The sequence below is a fragment of the Danio rerio genome, chromosome 20 (assembly GCF_052040795.2).
Source record: "Danio rerio strain M-AB ecotype USA chromosome 20, GRCz13ab, whole genome shotgun sequence".
NCBI classification, from domain to species: Eukaryota; Metazoa; Chordata; class Actinopteri; order Cypriniformes; family Danionidae; genus Danio; species Danio rerio.
This window is the reverse complement of record NC_141040.1, coordinates 36,630,763-36,642,822: the sequence shown is the minus strand read 5'-3', so window position 1 is coordinate 36,642,822 and position 12,060 is coordinate 36,630,763. Positions and strand designations below refer to the sequence as shown.

Here is a 12,060-nt window from a genome sequence, read left to right as displayed (position 1 = left end):
TTTTTTTGCATTAATTGAGTAGCTCTCATACAGTACATAACCCATTATTTTACTGTTTTATTATCAGGCTATTGTGGTTATTTAATTTAATGGATAAACATTCATTCTGTTACAGTTTTTTCTCAGTCTCTTTAGTCCATTTCTCAAATCAGAACACAAATAAAAAAAAATTTTTAAGAAAATAGCATAAATTCTTTATTAGAACATATGAACTTACCAGAAATAAAGGAAATAAATCGCAATGCATAAAGTTTTTATAAAGTTTTTGATTGTTTTAGTACTAAATGTACAAATCCTCACAAAAAGCACTTTTTTCACAATATTAGGCTGAAAGACCAGATAAAGACAGTGCAGTATGATCAGAAGTGGACAAAAGGCTTAAGAATATAAACAGCATGTTTTTGAACTGGAATGTGTCACTCTTGTTTACCTGTGATCCGATCAAGCAAAAGGTGTATCATTACTGTGTAAACAGGACAGCATGTTAAGTTCGCAGTCTCCCTTTGTCTCATCTGCGTTGTCATCCTCGCCTTTCTCATAGTAATCTTCATAAACTAGCCTAGGTACGGTGCGCGATAGTCTTGGTTGAAAAAGCTGCATGCTGAATGCAGGCGCGCAAAGAAGAAACAGATTTGATTGCATGAAAAATGCGTTCATATTACGCAATGACAAGAATTAATATACATCGCGCCACCAAACACATGAAAACGAAAGTAACGACTGTGGTTTATAAAATGTAAGGTGTAGAAAGTACAGATATTTGTGTAAAAATGTAAGGAGTAAAAGTAAAAAGTTGCCAGAAAAATAAATAGTGTAGTAAAGTACTGATACCAGAAAAATCCTCTTAAGTATTCACCTTATTCTTCGCCGACAAGTGGGCGCAGCATTTTTGAATCTTTTTGGCTCGAGACTTCCAGTCCCATTTACTTCCATTCATTTTTAGACATTAAAAACTGCTCGTTTCGCTGTTTGATGTTGCAAACTGATATTCCCTTATTATATTATTCTACTTGGTCTATATAGTCATTCAAACATTTGTTTGTAGAGCAAGTAGTTTGACTGTTTTCTGCTGTTTATTATTCCTAGTCCTTTCTCCCATAGGCGACTGAATCGGAAGTTCTAAAACAATCCCGAAAACAGGCACACCTCCGCATTTTAGAATAAGGTCAATAGTAACAAAGTATTTGTACTTCGTTACTTCCCATCTCTGAAGATGTGTGTGTGCTGGCACTCACCAGAGTACTTCTTCACGTGCACACACATCAAGCAACTGAAGCAGAGCTTGAAGGTAAACAATTGGAGGGTTATCATAAGCATTTTATTTATATATTTTTTTTACACCAATGGCATTAGGAAAGGAACATAAACGTTATCTGACTATAGCAGCTTAATGTGTCTGGAAAAATATTCAAAGACTTTTATTTTCATAAACAGCTCAGATGTGAATGTGTCTGAATGTTCTGATTGGCTGGAGTAGATGTCTCACATAAGCCTGTTCTATTTGGATCTTTGTGGTACCATCACAGAGAAGCTAGTTACTTTCCAAAACCTTTTCAATTAATCTTCCACACTTATGGAAAGATCTTCCCATTCCCACATTCACCTTCAAATGACAACTAAAAACCCAACTTTTCCGAGATCACATTAACCCTGGTGAATAAAAACAAGACCACAAACACTCTAAATCTAGCACTTAATAACTGAGCACAAACTAGTTACTTTGGATAATTAGCACTTCTTGTGTGTGTTGCCTCTTGTTGTTGAATCACTGAATGCCTCCTCAACTGTAAGTCGCTTTATAACAAAAGCATCTGCTAAATGGCTAAATGTAATTGTTTACTGAATATTCTGTTATCATTTAAACACTTTTTTTTTTTAAAGAAATTTACTTTCTTCTGCTGAACACAAAAAAATGCATTTGAATAATGATGATTGCTGGGACCCATCGACTTCCATAGTAGGAGAAAATTACTTTTGAAATCAATTAGTGCAGCATATTTAAAAATATCTTCTCTTGTGTTCATTGAAGGAAAAAAAAGGGTTTTAATGAAGTGAGGGGTGTAAATGACTATCATTTTAATGTTATTGTGAACTATCCATTTAATAGTGTTACTATTAAATTCAGTAGTTTGCACTTTCATAATGAATATGACTCAAAAAGCCTCAAATGAAATAACTTTTAAGAAGGCTATGTATTGCAGTCACAGTGTAAAACACAGCTGAGCACTATTTAGAATTGATCTCAGTTCGTTTTAAATTCCAACTCAATTCCTTCAAAAACAGGCTTAAACTGTTTCTAAGAAATCCAAACAACTTCTAGAAAAATAAAGTTTGCAGATATAGAATGAATGATAGATAAAGCAACAGATCAAATGAATAAATTGACACAGATAAATAGATAGATAGACAGACAGACAGACCGACCGACCGACCGACCGACTGACCAATCAATCGATTGATTGGTTCTTCATTATAGTTCAATTTGATCATTTAACCTGAATTTGTATGTTTTTGAGTTCAATCATTATTAAATAAATAACTTAATATTAAATTGTTTTTACAATTTAGATGTTTCCACAAGAGTTAATGTAAACTGTGCAAACATTAAACGTTGTTTGGTGTTCTGTTAACTCTGCTAAACTACAATTACTAAAATTAAATATAGAAAAAAAACTAAATAGAAATGCATTCACAAAATGAAAACTTAATGAAAAAAAGAAAAAACTAAGCTGAAATTTACAAGAAATGGAAAAATAGTATTGAACATAAAACATGCAAAACGCACACACACACACACACACAGCCCACTTAATTAACATGCAAGATTTCGAACAATTCCCAGTTTCCACATTACTTTATTGTATTTGAGGCAATGCTTACATTTTACACAAGAGGGAACATTATAATTCTCCTTGCCCAATATTCCTCTAGAGAACTGCTTTTTTGCTGTTGTCCAGTAACACTTGTCCAGTGGCACATATGTTTTGCTTTTTATGTAGAAATGCTGTTTTGGTGTTCAGTTGTTGCATATTCTCTTCAGTGGCCTTGAGAAGCTTTTTGTTTTCTCCCCCTTCAGCACATTCATTTGTGTTGAATCTGTATTCTGACGACACTCCAGGTTGAAAAACAATAGAGCGAGTCTGACCTGTCTGATTTTCTGTAATCTTTTCCTGGTGCGTGGTGCATTTTGATGCCATCAGAATAACAGACCCAAAATAAACAGACAGAAATAAAAAAAAAGTGAAGAAAAAAACAACAGAAACCAGTGCTCGTGATGTGCATACTTTATTTGGCACTCCATGCCTTGAAGACAGCAGGTGAATATAAAAAGAAATAAGCAGAAAATATCCATGACTAAAAGCTTTTAGTTATCAACCAGTGTGAATGGATTTAAATTCTATGTTAAATAATTGCATAAAATCTGATTGCAACTATTGAGTTCCCCGTCTTTTAAACGAGTTGGGTGGTCTTGTTTTCAGTAATAAATGTAGTTTTGAGATACACCAGGGGTGTTTTCTGTAACTTTTCAATATTTACCTATAGGGGAGGGAGTGTAGGATGATGAATAACCCATGTTGCGTTTCGGCTCTTTTTACATACAGCACATTTAAGATACAACAGTGCCACCTATATGTAAAAGACCGTAATCACAGCACAACAGGAAAGCATGCAGCATATATGAGCATATTTTATACATACAGTTGAAGTCATTATTATTCGAATTTTTTTATTATATGAATTTTTATAAATATTTCCCAAATTATATTTAACAGAGCAAAAAAAAATTCACACAATGTCTAACAATATTTTTCTTCTTATTTGTTTATTTTTGCTAGAATAAAATCAGGTTTTAATTTTTTAAAAGCCATTTTCAGGTCAATATTATTGGCCCTATAAGCTATATATTTTTTGATTCTCTCCAGAACAAACCATCGTCATACAGTACAATGATTAATCTAACCTAATCTGACTAATATAGAAGTGTCTTGATTAATATCTAGTCAAATATTATTTACTGTAATCATGGCAAAGATAAAATAGATTAGTTATTAGAGATGAGTTATTAAAACTATTATGTTTTGAAATGTGTTGAAAAAACATCTTTCCTCAGTTAAACAGAAATTTAAGAAAAAATAAGGAGAGAGGCTAATAATTCAGGGGGATAATAATTCTGACTTCAACTGTATAATAAGCAGAATTGTGAATTTCATTCAAATTTGAGTCGACACATTTCGACAATTTGAAATGTATTACATAAATGTTAAATCATTCATGGAATTAAACTATTTAATAATTTTATGCCAACTTGATTCATATATTAATTGTATGGTTACAATTAACTACATAGACATACTTGTAAATATAGACATAGACAGTTAATTTAACTGCATAGACATTGACATCTATAGATAGATAGATAATTAGACAGACAGATAGACAGACAGATAAATAGATAGATAGACAGACAGACAGACAGACAGACTGACAGACAGACAGACAGACAGACAGACAGACAGACAGACAGACAGACAGACTGACAGACAGACAGACAGACAGACAGACAGACAGACAGACAGATAGATAGATAGATAGATAGATAGATAGATAGATAGATAGATAGATAGATAGATAGATAGATAGAACTAGTCTTCCATACCTTCTCGTTGATCCCAAATAACGCATTTGATCTCCCCTTTCTCAGTTGATGGCCAGTTTTATTTTACCTTCTTCTTCTTCTTCTTAAATGGACAGTTCACCCAAAAATTAACATTTCCTCACCATTTTCACACTCTCATGTTGTTCTACACTTTTTAAATTAAATTCTTTCTTGTTAAACTCTTTCTTGTTGAACACAAATGTTGGAAACCAGCATCGGCACCCATAGTATAGGAGCAAAATATATTAAGACGTTAATTCAACATTTTTTAAATTTCAGTCGGTTCAAATGTTATCGCTCAATAGAATGGGCATTATCAGTGGTTATCAGCTGATAGATATGATCCAGTAGGGGCCTTCTGCTGTTATCATTCATCCATAGGGTTAATCAGCTATAGTTCACATATGGCTATGGCCGGAAGTTTACAAGAATTATATTATTTATTAAATTTCCCATATTATGTAAATATCTACGACAACCCTACACCCAACCATCACAGTAATGTTAAAACAGGCTTCTGAGTCTACCAGTATGCGCAGAAGGCCCCTACTGGCCTATATCCATCAGCTGATAACCGCTGATACCATTTAATCGAGTGATAACATTACAAGCAGGTGAATATCTTTATATATTTATATTGTGTGAAGAAACTCAAATAGGTTTTAAACAAGTGAGGAATTTTTTTTTTTTTTTTTTTGGTCTCCTGCTGTGACACAAAGTCACACTATGACATCTTTTTCATTGAATACACATAGTAAATTGTGTACAGTTTAAAATAAAGTATTTTGCACTAAAGTATTTTGAAAACTATTGTTGCTTTACAAGGCAAGAATTGATAAATGGGAAGGTATTAGAACTTTCTAAAAGTGCAGAAAAGCTTTTATTTTGAAAGTTTCCAAGTGAACACACTGAACATGATGCAACATTTGTGTGTGTGTGTGTGTGTGTGTGTTGTGTCCTTCACCAGAGGTACAGAAAATATAAACAGCAATATACTTAATGAAAGTCACACACAAGCACAAATACAGTTTAAAGGCGTTCATAATGCTTTATTCTGACTCTTTCATAATGCTTTATATTAGCCTCACAAACAGACACGCGACCTGTCGTCAGTCACAAGAGTGCACAACACTGAAGCCTATCCGAAGAAATAAAGCAAAATCATATCATTCATTAAATACAGTCATATTATAGCACCAACATGAATGGTCCGTGTCGAAGTCCCTCTTTTCCCATTAAAACTCTTGTGAGCTAACAAATTTAAACAACCTTGCATGGGACGTTCATGAAGAGCAGCATTCATAAATGTACACTTACAGTTTCCATTATATTAAAAAAAAAAACATGACGAGTTATGACTTGATGCGGAGGCAAACGCAGACCTGAAATGCACAGAAAAACAGATTATGCCTTAAAACACTCTGATATTCCTGACCAACACGGGCCACATCCAGCCAGGAACATCTGCAGAATATCTGCGTGAGGTCATAAACGGTCCAAATATTGTTAAAGACTTATGAAAGTGTCAAGGCTTCCTACTTGAAGTAGAGTTCAGTTAAGTGCAGCCATAGAAAGAAGTGCTCGCAAACATTTTTAAAAGCACAGTGCTTAGAACCATATATGTGATCCTGGACCACAAAGCCAGTCATAAGGGTCCATTTTTAGAGACTGAGTTTGATACATCATATAAATAGTCTTTTAGTTGATACACTGTATAGTTTGTTCTTATAGGATCATATTTTGCAGAGATGCAACTACTTTAAATTATGGATTCTGAAAAAAATGTAATATTAGAAAAAAAAAATTACTTTAAAGTTGTCCAAATTTAGCTCTTAGCAATGCAGACAGGGGCGGATTTCACCCATAAACAAGGTAAGCGGCTGCTTAGGGCCCCAGGAAATCTCAGAGCCACCAAATAAATACACTTGAAGAAATCTCTCCGTTAAATAAAAAATGGGAGGGGGGGATAATATTTTATTAACTCATTTCTAATAACTGATTTATTTTGTCTTTGCCATGATGACTGTAAATAATATTTGACTAGATATTTTTCAAGACACTTCTATACAGTTTAAAGTGACATTTAAAGGCTTAACTAGGTTATTTAGGTTAACTAGTCAGGTTAGGGTAATTAGGCAAGTTATTGTATAATGATGGTTTGTTCTGTAGACAATAGAAAATAAATAGAGCCTAAAATAATAATTTTGACCTTAAAATGACCTTTTTAGCCAAAATACAACAAATAAGACTTTCTCCAGAAGAAAAAATATTATCAGACATACTGTGAAATCTTCCTTGCTCTGCTGAACATCATTTGAGAAATATTTAAAAAAGAAAAACATTTCAAATGGGGTTTAATAATTAAATTTTTAACTGTACCTAGAAGTACAAATTATATATAATATCAGCTTCTATCATATTTCGTATTATAAGAATCTAAAAAAATAAAAGTTTAATGTTTATTACATTGCAAAACACAAGTGTGTCCACCACTCTCAATGATTAGGTAAAGATTTAGTTTTAAAAACAAAGTTGTCTGTAAATCATTTTTAATTGTGAATTCAGTTTTAGAAAACAAATCATTTATAAAGTTTTCAAAGATGCTTTACATGTTGTTATTATTATTGTGCATTAAGACAATACGTAGAAAAGGAGATTGAGTGATACAAGAAAGAAAAAAAATTCAATTCAATTTAAAAATTAATTACAGTACAAAAAGTGCATTTTAGAACTTTTGGGCCCCATGGCCAGAAATGTTTAAGGCCCCCAACTCACAAAATCCGCCCCTGAATGCATATTACTAATATTTGTTTTTTTTAAATATGCATAAAACCAAAGTAAAAAAAAATAAATAAAAAAATACATCTTTATGGAAGATCATCTATACTTTTGACAAAAAAATAAAATAATTTTGACTCATACAATGTATTTTTTCCCATTGTTGAGTTTTGACTCGAAGGGGATCCACTGCGTAAAACACATGCTAGATAAGTTGGCGATTCATTCTGCTTTGGCATTGCCTGATTGATAAAGGGACTAAGCTGAAAAGAAAATCAATGAATGAATGAACAATGTATTTTCTGTATGATTTTGTAGTACAGGATCACATATAGTAACTTAATATCACATATAGTAACATAAAGTCATAAATGTTCAAAAGTCTTGTAATAACTCCGTAACCCTCTAGGGTGTTTCCAATGAGTTCCCAATAAAGGGTTAAAGCTAATACAAGAGGATGAACATCACACATGGATAATTATTCTATCATTTTAGGACATTTGTGTTTAAATCCTTGCATCAGAAGAGATTTTTTTTTTTTTTTAAGAAATACTGCATTTTTGTTTTGTTTTTTGGATCAGTAGATTCACTTTTAAAGAACCCTGACCTCTAAATGTGGCACCAGATTTAAGAGCGCACTGATTAATTCCCTTTATTACTTTCTGGTGCCAAAATTTTTTATGATTCTCCACTTGCGCATTTTTCATTGAGAAAGCTATTACCCAGGACAATCGGTGCTACATGGAGAGAGAGAGAGAGAGAGGGGGGGGGGGGGGGGGGGGTCGGAGAGGAAGAGAAAAGAGGAAGATAAAAAAAAAATCAGACCACTCAAACAGCCTCCCTGATGCGAAAGTATAGACAATGAATCTGTACAGATGCTCAAGTTAGCATTGCAGTGGCTTGAACAGGCAGATTGTACAACAATGAAGTCTAGCACAGCAAATACAGGTTAAAGCTGAGGTCTAGCTGATTGCATGTTAAAGCTGGATGTGTGGGATTGTGTTACTTTATTCGTCACAACATGAATTGTCGTATTTACACGTGATTGCAGATACAGAGAAGTCATACACTTGGGTGTAATTCACTTTAGGACATCAGGATAGACTTAAAGGGCTAGTTACCCCAAAAAAGTCATTCTGGTCATCAGATTGCATGGTTTACACTCACTTTTGTGTTGTTTTAACTCTGTGTGACTTTTGTGTGTGTGTATATGGAATGAAAGCTCATTTATACAAGCCATACAGGTTTGGAACAACACAGTGAATAAATGATCACAGAATGTTTAAATTTTTTGGATGAAAAAGTCCTTTAAGTTCACCCGATAAATTAATACAGCAATGTAATTTCTAAAATAATATTAAAATAAATTAAAATACAATTTGATGACTCCTGAAATGCTCCAGGAGAAAAATATTACTCTAATTTTTTTATTATTTCATGGCATGTGAGAGTAAGCTGCAGTAAAGAAAACAGCTTGTGTTCATGTTCACACTGTTATTTTCTAAAAAAAAAAAAAAAAAAAAAAAAACATCTAATCCACAAAGGCCAAAATGCAAGTTTGACCAAATCAGAGCAATGTACATAACATAAAGATGATTTTAAACATGTCAATACAATAAAGTTCAATCCTTTTATATGTGTAAATGCATCAAGTATAATGAACTAACAATGAATGAAATCATTCACAGCATTTATACATGTAATGGTAATTTCTAAATATACCATTGTGCACTCATAGATTCTCATTAATTTTAGGGATGCGCTGATCAGGATTTTTGTAGCCAGTACAGAGTCCCGATTTTTTGTCATGGTGATTTGCCGATACTGAGTACCGATTCTGATGCTTTAAGCTTTGTATTGCATAAAGCACATTTCCCCAAGTGTGAAACTTAAGTGGAAATTTCTCCTTACCTAAGAGAATATCATGTCAAAGCGATCACTCAGCTCCCCTCACAGCAGCTCAAAACACTGGATATACAATGGTCTGCAAAAAAGAGACCTCGCACGAGTCTTGCCAATTAACTGTGAAAACAGAGGTCACACCACATCTGTATATAATTTATTTAGCTGTTGTGATGTGAGCGCACCGATCACTCATGGCTTCACACATCTTTTACCTCCTCCTGTTTTTAGCACTGATGGTGTATAAAATACAGCTGTGTTCGTGCCTCTTCCTATGCTTGTTTACTCATAAACAAAACACTTGTGGTCCATGAGATCGGCCAGATCAGCGAGCACCGATCGAGTCCTGAAACATGATTATCGGCCGATACCGATCTCCGGGCCAATCGATCAGAGCATCCCTAATTAATGATGTTATTATTCATCTTTTGAAATATTTGAAGCTGTTTTGAATATTGGGTCCACAATATGTTTCTGAAAGTCTCTTATTCTCACCAAGGCCGTGTTTATTTGATCAAAAATAAATTAAAATAGTAATAATATTATTACAATTTTTATGTATAATTTTTAAGCAGCTATTTATCAAGTCTTTAATGGCCCTGTGTTCCCTTTCCTTGATGAATAAAAACTGAATTTATTTTAAATAATTGTTCATTTTTTCTTCTGTCACTTATAATAATTAAATGCACCCCATCTCAATAAATTATCTTCTGACCCCAAGCTTTTAAACAGTAGTATATAATAAAAATGATCATTAACCTTCATTAATATACAGTACATTGCTGGTTCATGATACACAATGTATTAAACGAATGGAACCCTATTGTAAAGTGCTACATATTGTGTAAGTAATTCACAAGCTGACATTTGTAGTATCAAAGCAGCTTTTCAATCATGAAAAACAAAGGAAAACAAAGTGTTTTGAGAGTAATGAGACCTTTCCATGTATTTGGTCCACAGTATGAAACAAAAAGTACCGGTATAGTTGTTGTTGTTGTTGACTTGCTGGTTAAGGAACAGCACCTGGTGTGCATTACTAATGTTTGTAATGCTGTGCTTGAACAGTAGCAGTAGTGTATTGTGTTTAGTTCTGATTCCGGGAGGCTTTCCAGAGAAATTGTGACTGGTCCATCAGAGGTGAATTTGTGCCTGTTATTTGCTGGTTGCAAAAGTGTAATGGTTCATAGTTGTACCCTGCCAAGATTGTGTGCGTATCCGTTAAAGAAACGAAAACAATGCTGAATGCTGTGTGTAAGTGATCTCCTCGGTTGTCAAATAGCTTTCTGAAAATAAAAAGCTGAAATGATTCCTGCCTGCAGTGACTCCTTTATACCAGCAGGTGGCTGAAGTTCACAGGGTTTTAGACAGAGTCCATTCCTCTGTAAAAAAAATGAGACCTAAAATATGTTACAGCTCCGTCCGTTTGACGCATGATTTACACATCTCTCACTTGAGGAATCCAAAAATCCCAGAAAGCAGCAGAGATGACTTGAGTAAATGTTCAGGAATCGATAAAATGTTTGTACACTTAAAAATTAGAAAAAGGAAACGTTCTGGCCGGTGAAATGTCCCAATGTACTGGCAGAAAAAAAAATTCTGGTGCTTGTCCTCGAATGACCAGAGAATAAGGGATGAAAACATCCTGTACTACAACAAACGTGAGTGAGCCTAAATACTAAGAGTCAGTCCATCTGTAGGGTCAGAGACGGTCAGAACTTGTTTTGTTTGAGCTTGTCGATGTGGTAACAGAGCTTGAGAGCAGGGCCCAGTTTGAGTCCCAGGTACTTCATGATCATGTCACTTTTCAGGAGGAGTAGAGCATCGCCATCAATCTCCTGAAGAGGTAAAGCACAATGTAAAGCAATAGTGTGATGGCGTGTACAGTAAGCTTTCTGTTGTGCACAGAGCAAACATTAGAGACGCTTTGTGCCTCAAATCAACACTTGCAAAAACAGAATAAAAAGTCTCAGCTGGCCAGTAACAATCTATGAAAAAATTGCTTGTCAATTGAGAAACACTGTCCTGGAAATGAATAAATATTTAATCTGACGTGTAGTACTAGATCTTAAGATTTATCAGCTCGATAACATAATAGTGATTTTAGAGAGGCTTGTAAATGCAGCAAATTTCAGACAGTAAATTTGCATTTGAAAATGCAACATGGGCTAAATATCTTACAAAGTTTGTAATAAAGTTGTTATCAACAAAAGACAATAATAAAAAAAATCAATAAATGAATAAATAGGTTTCTCAGCAGTATTCCACCAAAATAAAATTCATCGAGTCGTCTTGGGGGGCTGGCTTCAGGAAATCCAGGTGATTTCTGACTGCAAAGGTAAATTGGCCAATTTTACAGCTGATAAAAACATGTTTACAGCCTGGTACAAAAGATGCCTTTGGTGCATTTAGCTTATGACAACTGTAAGCAGGGGTGAATTTTTCTTTAACTCATCCGTTTCATTTTTAATAAGTTTTAAGTTATATCAAGTCTGCATAATTAAGTGCTTGGCCACTTGAGTGACAGCTAGGTCTCGTCAAATACATCATATTTTTGTTTTGTTTTATGTTTCTTTACACAGTCAGTTGCCTTTTAGAATTATTTCCTACAATATACAGATGATATGGCATGCTGTGTACACTTAACTGTGCTCAGAAATCGTTCAAGTTGCCTCCATTTTCCAGATAAGTGAAACTATATACTTATATACCATCTCTATAAATGT

The 12,060-nt window shown here is 33.9% G+C and overlaps 1 protein-coding gene and 1 long non-coding RNA gene across 5 annotated transcripts in view; one reads left to right on the top strand and one right to left on the bottom strand.

The window, feature by feature from the left end:
* The first annotated feature begins 5,354 nt into the window (after positions 1–5,354).
* Positions 5,355–10,052, top strand: LOC141379320 (uncharacterized). The gene is made up of 2 exons (XR_015518608.1): positions 5,355–7,808; positions 7,964–10,052. It is a non-coding gene; the product is annotated as an uncharacterized LOC141379320 (long non-coding RNA).
* The window catches only part of scml4 (Scm polycomb group protein like 4), a 55,855-nt gene continuing 52,220 nt past the window's right edge, over positions 8,426–12,060 (bottom strand). For all 4 annotated transcript variants that reach the window (XM_087298366.1, XM_087298365.1, XM_087298367.1 and 1 more), the window contains one exon: positions 8,426–11,172. In XM_087298366.1, the coding sequence (XP_087154492.1) occupies positions 11,047–11,172 (126 nt within the window). In that variant the 3' untranslated portion in view covers positions 8,426–11,046. The remainder of the gene's footprint in view (positions 11,173–12,060) is intronic.